The following is a 16,701-nucleotide window of genomic DNA, read 5'->3' on the forward strand; positions in this document are numbered from 1 at the left end:
TGGGGTACCACCGTTATATTGGTGCTACCCGGAAACTTAGGCCAATAATAATAATAATTTTTGGTACGGCTTTCATTGTAAAAAAAGTTGTATTTTTTGAACACCTGTTTTTATACGAAGAAGTTGCCAGATCGGGACAAAATTTAACATGAGTTCATAACATAACTTATTCTGTTTATACCGCGCTTTTTTTCTGGGCTAAGAACTTTCCGAACAGCCCTCGTATTTACTATGGAGATATGCTATATAATAACCCAAAATACAGTCAGCTTGGAAAATCTGTCCGAAAACCCCAAAATATCGAATATAGGGGGTAACTGTTATATGGGGGCTACCCAGAATTTGTGTTCAATTTAAATAATTATTGGTACGGAGATGTTCTATAACACGAGAACCAAAAATACAAAATTACAGTCAATTCTGACGAAAAACGCTCCCAAAATACCGAATAATGAAGGATAAAGTTTTATAGGGGCTACACCAAAACGTGGACCGATATATCCCATTTCCAATACTAAACAACCTAGCAGCACTAGCAATGTCTGTGCAATCGACACTGTGGAGGGTATACAAATAAAGATATTTAATTTATTTTGTTAACTATCACACTCATAAGCGTATATTTTTAGAGCATTTTTCTCTCTCTCCATTTGACCCGCTAAATATTGAACGATTATCATGGAAAGAGCCATGGTTATATAAAGGACAGATCCCCCTTTTTTTCTAATATTTCGTGATGTTTGGGTTATAATTTTAGTCTCTAGAGCGACCCGAAAAACATGTTTTTGTTTTTGGTCCATTTTGTGCTCTAAATATTAACCGATCAGTACTAACAATAACATTGTTAACGTTAACATTGACGACGGGTGCGCAATCTAAAATTATCCACTGAAAAATCTATTGTGCCACTTTTCACTTCCTGGACGCGAGAAGTCAATCTAGAACTTGACATTTCCGTTGAAGGTAGGCGCATCCCCACCGGCTATAATCCGAAAATCCTTGGTGTGGTCTTCGATAACCTCCGTCATTTCTCCTCGCATCCTAATTACATCAACCAGAAGGTGAAAGCTAGGAATAAAGTTCTGAAAGTTTTTTGGCACCTCCTGGAGCAAGGATAAAGAAACGTTGGTAACGACTTATAAGGCCATAGGTCGTTCCATCCTGACTTATGCTTCCCCAGTCTGGACTTCTTGCCTTAGTGACACACAATGGAAATCCATGCAAAATAATGCACTCCGAATTTCAACCGGCTGTGTCCATATGACGAGCGTCCATCACCTCCATGAGGAGACCAGGATGCTGTCAGTCAAGAAACATAATGTGTTGTTGACTAGACAGTTCCCGCTGGCATGTTATCTGCCGAGTCATCCTAACAATCACACAGTGATGGCAGATCCATCTCCGCGACACATCCGCCAGAACTACAGGCGCTATCGTGAGGGCATCCAAGACGTCATTCCATCGGACGTCAAAAGATTGTCGATAGCGAACACGATGAAATCCGTGCATCAACTGGCGGTCTCCGAAACCAAAAATGGCTACAGATGCAATGAAGTTATACAACAACATCCGTTATCGTGATGGCATCCAAAGAATTCATTCCATCGGACGTCAACTGATTGTCGATAGCGAATGCGATGAAATCCATGCATCAACTGGTGGTCTCCGAAGCCATAAATGGCACGCACCATCTATTCAATTGTCCGTCCGAGCCTACGAGTCTATTGCCTATAGACTTATGGCTAAAGTCAATAGTGGTGGCACAATTTCTCCGGCTACTTTCTTCAAATCCGATTTCCTAATAATTAATTAATATATTTTCCTTCTTCCGTTTTTTTTTTCTATCAAAGTTTTCAGGAAAGAACTTTCATCAACAGCCAACCTGTTACAATACCAATAAGATAGGGGCCTTCTTTGGCCAGAACCCGTCCTACATGCAAAATTTCGTGACAATTGGTCCATAACTGTGATCTGTATCGTCTTTATAAATTATAATTGACAGACGGACGTCACAAATTTCCAAAACTTTCTACATACCCAAACCATACAATGATCCTAACTCCAAATTTTAGGATTCCAGCTCTATCAGTTCACGCAAAATTCTAATTATACCAAATTTAGTACACATTAGTATGAATTTCCGAAACGTCCTTACATAGCTCAATTCTACACCCCAACAGTGACCCTAACTTCAAATTGTATGATTCCAGCTCTATCAGTTTACCAAAATCCACATTGTTCACCAAAATCCACATGCAATTTTCCAAACTTCCTACATAGCTCAATTCTACACCCCAAACAGTGATCCTAACTCCAAATGGCAAGATCCCAGCTTTACAGGTCCACCCAAATCCAAATTATACTAAATATAGTAATATTTAGTACTTTTCGTATACATGAGTACACACTTTCAAAGCCACCTTCTTATATCGACCCTACTCCTCAACTTTAATTCGCATTCTAAATTTGAAAAACCCAGCCCAGTGACCCTCACAACAAATTTCAATATTCCGAACTTACGACTTTTTTCTTATTTGCAAATAAGAAAAAAGTCGTAAGTTACTCAAAACAAAAAAAACCTGGCAACCCTAAAATATTTTCTTCGACATTCTTACAAACCGCAAATAAATAAAATTTTGTTGTTATCCCCCCTACCATTAGTGAAAACATCAACAACTATATATCACGCGTTCAATAAAAAGTTGATAAATCAATATTTTGGATTTCATCATTTGTGGATGGCAGGCAACTGGCCACCACTGCAATTAAATATTAATTGCACAATGACATTTTTGTTTCAAAACTCACCCTCATCGTCGCTCATTTTTATAGCGTATTTGATAAACTTTTCTTTACGAAAAAAAATGCCCGTAAATACACAATAAAGCACCACTTAATGAAAAATATTATTGAAATATCTAATTTGAATATTTATGCTTTAATTGGGCATTATATTTTTTTATTTAGATTTAAGATTTTCCACTGTGGAGATCAATAAACAAACTTTTCACTTTTGTTTTTTTGCACACAACACAACAACAAATGACAAATGTTTACATTCTCAAAATGTCATTTCATAGCACTCAGCTTTGGATTGGCTTTGTGTTGTATGCGTGTGTATGTGTATCAATCACAATGGTGGTAATTGTGTAATGTAACACCGACCTGAAAACGGCCAATCGTTAGACTGTTGTAAATGGTTTCCTAATTAGGACTTGAAATTTGCTTTTTTAAAACAAAACACAAAAAAATTAGATATGTATATTAAAAATTTGTATTATGCGATTGAAATACAATGAATGACATTTATAAAAGAAACTCGACATCGCTCATATTGCCACAGCAGAACGTTTACATCTGCCCAAACTTTGGTGTTAGATTTCGATGACTTAACCGAAAGGTTGATATTTCCTGTTTATTCTTTTCCCTCAACTCATGAGGGCCGTGTTCGCTTTTCGGCATAGGCCAATGACTTGACGTAGTGCCCCATGAAAATTGTCTAAAGGCATTAAATCGCACGAACAAGGCCTTCATTCGTGTGAGCCATTTCTTGAAATAAAGCGACCATGAAACTTATTCTTCAATACATCGATTGTAGCGTGTGATGTGTGGCTTTGCCCTGTTGAGACCATATGCAATTCAGATTTATTAATAGCTTCGAATACAGGCCAAAAATTATCCGTTATCCATTCATGGTACTGTGACGATTAGCAAAAGCGCTATTAAACATGGCTGTGACTCAAGGATCTGTTCAATTATGACTTCTATATCCTCAAACATGTCGCTCATCTCTGGCCCGGGTGGGTTGGGCGCCTCGAAGGGAGAGTGGACCGCAGGTTTTGGTTCTTGCTGGAAAGGAGGTTGCATCTTGGTCACCTTTCTAGAGGCCTTCGTACGGTCTCTCTTTGTAGCCGACTTCGACACTAAAAAATTCTCTTTCGCAATGGAAGTAAGTGTCAATGACTTGTCAACATTCGGAGGCCATGCCTCCATCTTCCCGGTTGTTCTCGGGCTACTCACCGTCATCTATATTAGAGATGTAAATTAATTGAAATTATTTTTATTCGTTGCAAATTAGGTCATCTTCTGATTTTTTATTTTTTTAATCATTCGCTGATATTTCCGAGAGAACTTTTGATAGAATTTGAGGCTCCTTTTAACAGAAGGTATTTCTTACCTGTGAACGAATCTTTTCCCGTCCAAAAGAGGGATGTGGCTCTTAAAAGAGGGCTCCATAGAAGTCCTTTGTGTTAGATTCTGAGGTCAGTCTTGGCATAGCCAAAAAAATCTGGTCAATGGTGGATTTGCTAGGTCTGAAGACGCATTGGTATTGTCCAATAATGTCATTGATCATTGGCACAGCACACTGGATAGCACTTTATATGGGATGGGAAGAAGACTTATTGCTCTATAGTTGATATATATCGTATTGTCTTCTTTTTTGTGCACGAGACACATGATGCTATAGTCAAATTGTACTTATCAGCTGGTGCATGCTCCTAACCAGCATCTGACCACCAGTCTTGAATAGTTCAGCTGGTAACCCATCGGCACCTGCTGTTTTATTATTCTTCGGCCGATTGATTGATATTCTGACCTCATCTTGGCTAGGTCATCTAATATTTGTTCTGGGGTATCTTCTTCACTGTCACTATTTGATACCAGAAGGATGTGCCTGCACCAATCTGACTCCTGTACATCTCGATTTGCTAACGCTTAAGTTTTTCGTGTTTTTTTATCTGAAAATACGTTTCTCCTCTCTCCTTTTCTCCCGATAAATTCTCCATAGTCTATAGGGACTACATTTTAAAGCGATCAGCGAGTGGGCCCTAAACTAGACTTAAGCCAAAAAAAATCTAATTGTTGCCAAAAAATAGGAATTTAAGAATAAGTTGTATAAGGTTTTCCAATATCGCCTTGCCTTTTCTTAATATTGAATGTTTTTTTTTTTTTTGAAAAAAAATGTGCTAATAGTGTGTGAACCTCTTAACAAATCAACGTTTTTATGGTATAATGGTGTACACACTACCAGTTTTTTCTCTATCGTGTGTTCTTTCTGTCTCTTCCCAATCTGTCAATTGTCTATGACTCCATGTCCACTTTCGCAACAATCGGCTCTCTTAAGCGTCTATTCTCTTTCGATTCCTTCTTTATCAGACATTCTTACTCTCTCTCCCCATCCAGTTTGTAGCAGATGGAACGTTTTTCATTTCGGTACGCGAAAAAGTAAAAAAGTCAATTTCATTTCATATGAAAATAATCAGAAAAAACAAGAATAAAAAGAAGTCAACATGATTTCGTTTATCTTATCCACCAGTTAATGTGTTTTAAATAAATAATAAAAAAAGAGCATCATAGAAATTTACAGAAAATCGTCGTGTCGTGAACATCCCTGAGGTGAAAAATAAAAACGAAAGAAAGGAATTTATTTTTCCGTCGTCTATCACTCTGTGTGTTTTGCTTCTTCTCACAAACAAATACATAAAAATCGGTCGTCGTCTTTCAACAGCAAACAAATAAAAAAGGGAAAAAGTTAAGAAAAAAAACTAATAAAGGTACGTAGGGCGATTGGTGCCCAAAAGGATGAAAAATATAAACATGTTTTTGCCTTCGAATTTGAGCGTGTGAATATTTAAAAAAAAATATTACAGTCATCGTGTTTGTTTGTTGTAATGATGTTTTGGTATTTCCCCAGAATTATAGATGAGCGTTGTTTGTTCACAGTTTTGGGTGCGACGACGAAAAGACGACAGACGGACGGCATAACGATGTTGTGAATGAATAGTGAGTGTTGTGATGGAGTTTTCGAGTGATGTGATGCCGCAGGGCAAAGAAAAAAAACATATTTTTTTTATCATTTTTAACGTTCGTTTGTGCGATATTTTGTTGTGGTCTATTGGAAAAAAACGTAAATTTATTGAAAATATATTCAATATCCTTAAAGAAAATCTTTGATAAAAATTGAAAATAGTCATTGTTGTTGTATTTGTATATTGCCGCAAAATGAATGTTGCTTGTTGTTGTTGTAGCTGTTCTAATCGAGCTGTTGTGAAAAGTTGTAAACAAGTAAAACGACGTCAGACCGATTCAACACCTCCAACTGAAGATAAATATTCATTCCAACTATTGAATGTCGATTATGATTACACAATTATATGCTACCAAAAAATATACATTAGTTGCGATTTATATTTGGAGTCCTTATATCTACCTTCTCCAATATATCTAACCCCCATACTAAGCAACCCTCTGTTTGAGGACATCGAGCATACCTTCCTCCGGTCAAAGTTGAAACGTTGGATAATGTGGATAAAATGTGTGGACGCCAGTCGTATGTGGAATTCCGAAATAAGTCCAAACCCCGCATAAGAAGGCAGGAAGTTCCCTCAGGGTAGGGTGATATGTCTGGAGTTGGAGTAAGTCTCCTTCCCATTCCATATAAAGCGATATCCAGCGTACTATGTGAAAGTCTGAAGCCAATCGTCAATGACATTATTGGACCATACCAATGCAGCTTCAGACCTGACAAATCCACCATTGACCAGATTTTCACTCTGCGTCAATTCATAAATTTAACCGCCCTCTTCCATGCGAGGAATATGATTATATCCGCCAAGAAATCTTCGCCTAGGTGAAAATGTCAATGAATGTGCAGTTCGAGGGGCATACAATTCCGACCACCAATGGGCGGAGATGAAAATGCCATTGAATGTGAAGGTCGAGGGGGATACAATTCCATCCACCAACGAAGTTAAAAGAAAATGCTCCACAAATAATTTGCTGGCAGCACATGTGTATACGTTGTTGATGTCTTATAAAGCGATAGGTCGGGCTGTGGTCCGCGATGAAAATGTCATTGAATGTGCAGTTCGAGGGGCATACAATTACGACCATCAATGAACGGAGATGAAAATGCCATAGAATTGCAGTTCGAGGGGCATACAATTCTATCCAACAACGAAGTTGAAAGAAAATGGTTCTCAAATCGGAATGTGGTCCGAGATGAAAATGCCATTGAATGTGCAGTTCGAGGGGCATACAATTCCGAGCACCAACTATGTTGAAGGAAAACGATCCTCAAATCAATTGCTGGCATAAAGAATCTCAAGTCGCAAGCCGGTAGCACTTGGGGAACTGACAAATAAACCATGTTAACAACGTATACAATAATGGGCCTTTCTGTGGTAAACTATGTGCCCACAGTGTGATTCGCCAACGTTATTGCAAAAGGATGTATCTTCATGACTCCAATAGATCACTTACATGAGAAGACGAATATTCTTCTTGTGCGTCAACACAACTAGATGTTCGGGTGCTATGGAAATAGCCATCCAAACCATCACCTTATGGATGCCTATCCACCACCTAGGGATGTCAGGAAAGATCTTCATCATCACCACCATCTAGGCATGTCAGAAAGGATCTTCATGATCTGGAGATATATTTATATATTTTTCTTTAACCCGCCACTAAATCTGTAACCAAAACACAATTTTCGATAGCCTTTTTGAGTATGTTTGAGATGTACAGGAGTCAGAATAATGAAGCCCGGAAATTTTACGTACGAGTAAAACACCAAACCGAAGGTTTTGGTGCAGGATTGAAATCTGGATACAGACTGCTTGTTGAGGACTGGTGGTCAGGAGCATGCACCAGCTGATTAGTACAATTTGGCTAGAGGAATGCATGCTCAATGATTGAAACCTTCACATCCTGTGTCCCGTGCACAAAAAATGAGACAAGACAACATGTGCCAACTATAGAGGAATAAGTCTCCTTCCCATACCATATAAAGTGCTATCCAGCGTAATGTGTGAACGACTGAAGCCAATTTATCTTTTCACGGTTTACATATTTGAATATAATGTATTGAAATTATAATTATTATTATTTTGTGCAATTTGGAACCTTCAGCGATCTGAGCCTAATTTTATTTTTATTTATTAATATCCATTTATTATTTCAGCTTGGAAAAATAAAATAAACAACAAGAGTTTTGCCAACGTCTTGCCCTTTGCGGAATTGTTGCTGAAAAATGGCACCGTTGGCTGGTTCATCATTTTCCATTGACACGTGGAAAAACGACCCACCAGATGTTGAACTGAAATGTTTTCTACCAAATGGCATTTTTCTATGTTTGAATGTACCTGCAACGACCACAATACGAGAAGTCAAGGCAGTAAGTGAACATAAACGTTTAATTTATATTATTTTTCTTCTTTTACATAAATATGTACTAACGATCCTGATTCACTATCCTTCACCCTTTGTTAGGAAATGGTCCGACAAGCTAAAAACTATCCATTAAATAATCTGATCAAAGATGCATGTGATTATGAAGTCAGTGGAATATCAGCAATTGCACTGGTCGAACCATTTACCGATGAGACCAAACGATTATGTGAATTACAGCCTTATTTTTGCCTTTTACGTTTGGGTGAACGTTCTGAAGCTAGCACAATATCCAGTGATTATGAACTATCGAAATTGGTCAGTAACATGATTGGTAAATCATTTGAGGACTACAGTGCCCAGCGCAGTCCCGAAGAAGATGATTTTCGGCGAAAAATGTCGCTGCTATGCGATGAAATTGAACTGGAACGTTCCAAATATAGTTGGTATGAAAAATTGCTGTACGAGCATCCTTTGCGGCTGGCGGATACACCCGGAATGCCCGAAATCATAAGGAAACGTTTTCGAAATTCCAACTTTTTGGTTGTGGTCAAATTGGAGAATGATGAGACATCGTTTACCATATCGGTAAATGATCAGCATACACCCCGAACACTAATCGATTCGGCAATATTAAAAGTTCGCAAATCACAAATAAAAGTCAGTGATCGTGCCAGCGATTATATACTGAAAGTTCGTGGCCGAGATGAGTATTTATTTGGTGATTATCCATTGATACAGTTTATTTATATACAGGTAAGGATTTGCGGAACTTTACTTCACAGTGATTCTATTTTTTGACAATAAACAATTTGATTGATTTGATTTACAGGAAAGCCTTTCCGGGTCTGACGTACCCAATGTAGTTTTAAAAGCTATCGATACCTTACCATCGTACAAAGCTTATAAACAAGAATTGAATGCAGCCCCCAAACGACCACCAAAGCCTGAAAGCTTTCGCCATCCCTCAAACGAATTGGAGAACCGCAAGGTCAAATGTTCATGGGATCTAAATCAACCATTTCGTTTACGTTTGCATCGCATCGATAATGTGAATTGTGATCTGGTCCGAGGTGATAAAGTCGGTGTTCACATTGGCCTCTACCATGGCGAACACAAGCTGTGTGCCCAACATTCATTCGATATTGCCAGCAGTAATAATCGATCGTTTACCTTCGAAAAAGACGTTATCTTCGACATACCCATACAGAACTTGCCACGCATGACCCGTCTATGTTTGGTCATCTATGAAGTTACAAGATCATCACGCTCCAAAAAATCATCGAATACCAGTAGTAATACCCTGCTGAAAGATGCCAATGTCAATATCAATTCACTGGCCTGGGTCAATACAACGGTATTCGATTATAAGGAACAATTGAAAAGTGGCTGTATATCCCTATACACGTGGACATATGCCGATGACATACAATCGGATGAAATATTTCATCCGTTGGGCACAATTGAACCGAATCCTCGTAAAGACGAATGTGCTGTTGTACAGCTGACATTCCATAGTTATGAATACGATTATATACAATATCCCTCGGAGGATACGGTATTACAGTATGCCACACGTTTGGCGGCCTGCAACGAACCACTGGGTCGCATTAAATCACTCGATTACCCCCCAGTACCATCATCGACGGCGGCGGTCAGCAAAGTTTTATCCCAGTATTCTCGCACATTTAATAAGCTGTATGAAATGCACGATCAGGATCGTAATGATATATGGGAAAAACGATATATCATTAAAATCGAAGAACCCGAAGAACTTTCGATTCTACTGCATTGTGTCAACTGGAATAAACGTGATGAGGTGGCTGAAATGTGGTATCTATTAAAGGAGTGGCCAACCATCTCAGTTGAAAGATCATTGGAATTATTGGACTATGCTTATCCGGATCCAGCAGTTAGAAATTTTGCTATCAGATGTCTGAAAAATTTAAGGTAGGTCAAGCTAACAAAAACGAAAAAAATATCCAAAATTAAAATTTAAAATATTTTCTTGCTCTTCTTTACAGAGACGAAGAGCTGCTGTTGTATTTACTGCAATTGGTGCAGGCCATGAAACACGAATCTTATTTAGACTGTGCCCTTACCACATTCATATTGGAACGGGCATTACGAAATCAACGAATAGGTCATTATTTCTTCTGGCATTTACGTTCCGAAATGCAGACACCGTCAATGCAGACACGTTTTGGTCTGTTATTGGAGGCATATCTAAAAGGTTGTAGGCCACATGTCTCGGTGTTACGCAAACAGCTGCATGCATTGGAAAAGCTCAAACAGGGTTCGGTGTTGGCGAAGAAGGGCAGTAAAGAAAAAGTTCGTAATCTACTGCAAGAATTTCTACGTAATGGACGTAACAACAATGTCTTCCAAGGAATACAAAATCCGCTGAATCCCAGCTTTCGTTGCAAGGGTGTTAAACCGGAGAAATGTAAAGTTATGGATTCGAAAATGCGTCCCCTATGGATTGTATTCGAAAATGCCGATCAGAATTGTAATGATATTTATATTATATTCAAAAATGGTGATGATCTGCGGCAGGACATGTTGACATTACAAATGTTACGAGTAATGGATCAATTGTGGAAAAATGAAGGGTAAGCGACAATGTCTACATCTAATCAATTTTATTACTAATTTAATTTTTTTTAATATTTAGTATGGACTTCCGCATGAACATATACAATTGCATTAGCATGGAACGTCGTTTGGGTATGATCGAAGTGGTATTAAATGCCGAAACAATTGCCAATATACAAAAGGAAAAGGGTATGTTTTCAGCAACATCACCATTCAAAAAAGGCTCCCTATACAGCTGGCTCAAGGAGCACAATAAGACGGAAGAAGAAATGAATAAAGCCGTTACCGAATTTACACTTAGTTGTGCTGGTTATTGTGTGGCCACCTATGTCTTGGGTGTTGCCGACCGACATTCAGATAATATTATGGTTAAGAAAAATGGTCAAGTAAGTTGTAATGAGGAAATAATATTTTCCATTAAAGTGTTTATGGTTAACGACATAATTGTGTATGTGTGTGTGTTTGTTTTTTTTTTCAGCTTTTCCATATAGACTTTGGTCATATACTGGGTCATTTTAAAGAAAAATTCGGTGTTCGCCGTGAACGTGTTCCTTTCGTACTAACCCATGATTTTGTATATGTTATAAATAAGGGTCGTGCCGATCGCATGGCCGAGGAATTTCGATATTTTCAAGAAATGTGTGAAAAGGTATGTTGTACAATTGAAAAAATAAGAGAGAATTCAATATACAATTGTTTGAAGATTAAGATTTGAAAGATTTTTTTGAATATATTTTATTTATATTTTTATTTATATTTGTAATTTTAAAAAGTATTAACTTGAAATTATTTGTGTCTTTTTATTGAATCTAGGCATTTTTGGTATTACGCAAACACGGCTGCCTTATACTCTCACTATTTAGTATGATGATATCAACAGGACTGCCAGAGCTATCATCTGAAAAGGATTTGAATTATTTAAAAGAGACTTTGGTAAGTGTATACACATAGACATATGTCTCTCATACTATGATGTGATGTAAATCACTTCAATTTGAAGTGAAAAACAATTCTAAAATATTTAACACTAGAACGCCGAAGGCAGTCATTTTGACCGCTTTCCAATTTCAAGTACAAAAGCAACTGTGCATTTAATGACACTTTTTTTTTAAAATATGGTGACTTTTTGTACCTCATAGAATTACGTTTATTATAAAAAATTCACCAAATTTAAAAAAGTGTCATTAAATGCACAGTTGCTTTTGTACTTGAAATTGGAAAGCGGTCAAAATGACGGCCTTCGGCGTTCTAGTGTTAATATTTAAATAACACTAACTACACTGTGAAACGAAATCGGTGAAACATTTATGTGGTATAAAAAAATCCTACCGGGGATGAAATACCTTGTCGAGTAGAACCCCCAGATGATGTTCGCCATAGGTGAAAGTTTGCAGATATGTCGTGATCATTTTTTTCTGACGACCATATTAAGTATACAGAGATTGCTAAAATATCTTGATTTGTAGCCATTATTAGGGGATGATAGCTATCATGACGTAGGGGATGATAGATACCAAGCAACGGCTCTGATTGGCTTTAACATGGCAAAGCCCAAGCTTATCTTGGTCCCTCTTTCATCTCAATTGTGGACGGTGTCACTTGGGGTAACTATTTTCAATATCCATTGAAATAGGGAGCTAATATGTGCCGCGAGTTCACCCATAACCACTCTCGGAAAACCCAACCTACTATGAAAAAGCAAAGAAAACCAAACCCCCCTAATGTTGATGACACCCGCAAACGTATAAAGGACCACGATCTGCGAATTTGCACTTGAAATGTGTGTACAGAACGGGCGCAGTGTTTGCCTTAACGGATGTACTCAAGAAGTATAAATCCGATAATATTGCCTTACAGGAAATGTGATGGAAAGGGACTGGCGTAAGTAAATCAGATGACTACGCCCTGTATTATAGCTGCCATAAAACTAATAGGAGAATAAAAGACCTCGTCTCCAGATTCACTACAGTAGATGAGCGAATTGATATAATCCGTATAAAAGCGAAGTTCTTCTACATCAGACTCGTTTGCGACCATGCTCCGACCGAAGGCAAAGATGAGCAGACCAAAGACATATTTTACGAACGCCTAGAAACAGCATATGACCGCTGCCCTAGCCATGATATTAAAACATTCTGCTAGGAGATTTTAATGCAAAAATCGGAAGGGGAAATATTTTTGGCCCCACCGACCGAAAAATTAGCTTCCATGAAGAAACATCCAACAACGGATGTTGATGAAAGTTCTTTCTTGAAAATATTGATAAAAAAGCGGAAGAAGGAAAATATATTACTTAATTATTAGGAAATCTGATTTGAAGAGGGTATCCGAAGAAAATGTGCCACCTCTATTGATTTTAACCATAAGTCTGTAAGCAATAGACTTGTAGACTCTGACGGACAATTGAATAGATGGTGTGTGTCGTGAGGGCTTTGTTGGCAGAAGGGACACCAGTTTAGGGTTCCGGGGACAATGCGCCCTCGATAGGAGTTGAGAACACTGCTGTATCCGGATCTTGGTTGTGCCGGAATTGAACGGGTTTGCCTAGGAAGAAGCCTCTCACTCTCCGGAATTGCAGGAGGATGTTTTTTTTTAGGATTTTATTGAATCTGTAGCCATATATGGCTTCGGAGACCGCCAGTTGATGTACGGATTTCATCGCGTTCGCTATCGACAATCTGTTGACGTCCGATGGAATGACGTCTTGGATGCCATCACGATAGCGCCTGAAGTCGTGGCGAATGTGTCGCGGAGGTGGATCTGCCATCACTGCGTTATGGTTAGGATGGCACAGCAGATAGCATGCCAGCAGGAACTGTCTAGTCAACAACACATTATGTTGCTTGACAGCATCCTGGTCTCCTCATGGAGGTGATCGATGCTCGTCATCGGGGCGCAGCCGTTTGCAATTCCGAGTGCATTATTTTAGGTTGGTTACAAGGATCTCTATTCTGTGTCACTAAGGAAAGAAGTCCAAACTGGGGCAATATAATTCAGAATGGAAAAACCTATGGTCTTATAAGTCGTTACTAACGTTTTTTTATACTTGTCCCAGGAGGTGCCAGCCAAAGCTTTCAGAATTTAATCCTAGCTTTTACCTTGTGGTTGATGTAATTGGAATGCGAGGAGAAATGAAGGAGGTTTTCGATGACCACCACAAGCATTTTCGGACTATGGACGGTGGTGATGCCCCTATCTTCAATGGAAATGTTTAAGTTTTAGATTGATTTCTCGTGTCCAGGAAGTGAAAAGATTGCGCTCCCGGAAGAAGTTGATGATGGTGGCTAAATAGTTGGAAATTTTTGCAATTACGTCGTCAATATTATCGCCGGTAGTTAGCAACACCAGATTCAAGCATCTCGATATACACAAGGCCACCTGGATTTCTCCTGATTAAGAAACGACAAATCAAATTGATGCTGTTGTTGTAGACAGAAGGCATTCATCCAGTGTTTAAGGCGTTAGATCGATCCGAGGAATGAATGTCGATTACATTGTGGCAGCCAAGGTTCGCACACGTCTTTATGTAGCAGGAATAGGTGCGATCTAATGTAACACGGAAACTCGACGTCGAAAAGCTGCAAACACAACATATAGCAGAAGCCTACTCCGCTCAACTTACCCACCTGTTTGACGAGAGCACTCCTTGTCCCGATAATATTACAGAAGCACAATGGCAAAGAATTGCCTAATCCCCACAAACTGCAACAAAAGCAACACTTGGGTACCAAAGACCACCAACAAGAAACCCAAGGTACGATCGTACCTTGGAGCATATGGAGCAACCCTGCAAACAGTAGCAACACGCAATGCCAGAGAGAATTATCGGGAGAAAAGGAGCAAATCGGTATGTACAGGAGTCAGAATGAAGTCCGGAAATTTTAGCAAATGGTAAAACTCTGAACTTAAGGCTTTGGTGCGGGCACATTCCCCTGTAGAGATGAAGAAGGAAACCTGATAATAGTTACAGACAGCGTGTTGAGGATCTGAAAGGATCATTTTGAAAAGCTTCTGGTCCCAGAGAGAATAATGGGGAGAATAGGAGAGAGAAGAAACGTTTTTTCAGAAAAAAGAACAAGACAAACGTGAGCGTGACCAAATCGAGATACAGTACAGAAGTCCATTCTTGGGTGGTGCGTGCTGAGTGCGATGCTGCTCAGTCCTTTTGGAATGTCCAAGGTCGGCGGCCAAAATATTTGCGTACCAAAGGCTTTAATACACCCTCAAGAATATTTTCGCGATAATATTCGGCATTTATTCCGATGCCACGATCGATTAATAAGAGCGGAGAGGTCATGGCCGGCGATTGAGTTCTGGTGGCCAACCAAAGATGCTCATTTTCAGCTGATATATTTGACAAGTAAACACGATCATTTTGTTTGTTTACAAACTGCTTGACAACGAATATTTTCTCATCGGAGAAAACTAAATTCGGAAGTTCACCACTTTCGGCCAAGCGAAGCAACTCTTTAGCTCTTTTGAGTTTATTTTCTTTCTGTTGTGGTGTAAGCTCTTGCACTTTTTGGAATTTCAATGGCTTTACCCCGAGTTCATTTTTCAATGTTTTCCGAATGGAATATTGCGATATGTTAAGCTCACGAGCCATTTTTCGACCACTGCGACGCGGGTTTCGATCAATTCGCTTCTTTACTTTTCATGCATTTGCATTTCTGCTGATGTTGCTGTTTTCTTCCGCCCACTTCCTTGACGTTGGCCTACGCTACCTGTATCACAGTAACGAACGAACGATTTATTCACATTTAAATGCTGGAGTGCTCTAACGATAGCCACTTGTTGTTTTGCAACCAAATATAAAGAAATCACGCTATGACGCTTGAGTTCCATTACGAATACCTTTTTTTCTGGAAAATTCTCACCAAAATGGTTTTGTACGCTTGTTCATTGTCATTGGAATAATTTTAACAGCTTAGAAATAACAGCAGTTCGAAGTTGGTTGCAGTTTTTTCATCTCACCCTGTATATATAGGGTATGTGACTAAAACCCTATATATATATATATATATATATATTTTAATATCTTCACGGGTAAAATTGAGGAAATGCAATACCTAAAATCTTATGAGCAACATTTTGAAGAACATTGCGAAGATGAAAAATCACACATCTGTATGTATAAAATGGCTATAGAAGGAATCGAAGTAGAAGGGCGAAATGTTCTACAAAAAATGTATCATACGATTTCATTAAAGAAATGCAATCTCAAAAAAACTAATTTACTATAGCTACAAATCAAGATATGAAGCTATCTCTTCATGTATAATAGGGTTGGTCATAAAAAAATTATTCTCCTTCCTTTCAACCCCCATCGGAATTTCGAATCGATTTACATCACATAGTTCGTGAATTTCAAAAACAATAATAAATTTATAAATTGTTACTTTTTTGTCATTTTCTCCCCTAGGTTTTAGAATATAGTACAGAAAAAGCACTCGAACATTTCCGTTCGAAATTTAGCGAGGCTTTAGCCAATTCCTGGAAGACTTCACTCAATTGGGCTTCACACAATTTCTCTAAAAATAATAAACAATAAAGAAAAAACACGTTAAATAAAACATAACTATGTATATGTGTATCTACACAAAAACAGACACGCAAACACATCTATAATCCCCACTACTCCCTCATATATGCTCCCTCAAATACCTTGCTGCATGTTCATCTCGAAACAAAAACATGTCAAACATATTGTTTTGTTTATTGTATCTATACAACACATACACACAACAACAACACAAATAATTTTTTTTTTTGGTTAATGATCCTTTTTCTCCCTCCTTCCTTAATCCTAATAAATCTGCCTATGTATATTTAGTATATATTTCCTCCTACACACACACACACACACCTCTCCTAAACTATTTTTGTGAAATAGTCTTATGATGATGGATTTCGAAAAAAGATAATGGAGAAATT

General features: G+C 38.3%; 1 protein-coding gene across 1 annotated transcript; it reads left to right on the top strand.

Moving 5' to 3' along the window:
• Positions 1-8,034: 8,034 nt before the first annotated feature.
• LOC133323331 (phosphatidylinositol 4,5-bisphosphate 3-kinase catalytic subunit beta isoform) lies at positions 8,035-16,318 on the top strand. The gene is made up of 8 exons (XM_061532272.1): positions 8,035-8,179; positions 8,275-8,928; positions 9,005-10,122; positions 10,197-10,784; positions 10,847-11,153; positions 11,246-11,416; positions 11,581-11,700; positions 16,190-16,318. Exons 1-8 carry the CDS (start codon positions 8,036-8,038, stop codon positions 16,316-16,318), a joined length of 3,231 nt encoding a protein of 1,076 aa, XP_061388256.1. The 5' UTR covers position 8,035.
• Positions 16,319-16,701: the final 383 nt, after the last annotated feature.

This window comes from Musca vetustissima, unplaced genomic scaffold (assembly GCF_032173495.1).
Source record: "Musca vetustissima isolate MV318-11 ecotype Yass unplaced genomic scaffold, APGP_CSIRO_Mvet_v1 utg7560, whole genome shotgun sequence".
In the NCBI taxonomy this organism is placed as follows: Eukaryota; Metazoa; Arthropoda; class Insecta; order Diptera; family Muscidae; genus Musca; species Musca vetustissima.

What these genes read in the sequence shown, in the direction of transcription:
- LOC133323331 (XM_061532272.1), top strand. Translation starts at nt 8,036, where the DNA reads ATGGCACCGTTGGCTGGTTCATCATTTTCCATTGACACGTGGAAAAAC. An exon ending in AGATGTCTGAAAAATTTAAG is followed by an intron (nt 10,123 to 10,196) that starts GTAGGTCAAGCT and finishes TCTTCTTTACAG; the next exon opens with AGACGAAGAGCTGCTGTTGT. An exon ending in CAATTGTGGAAAAATGAAGG is followed by an intron (nt 10,785 to 10,846) that starts GTAAGCGACAAT and finishes TTTAATATTTAG; the next exon opens with TATGGACTTCCGCATGAACA.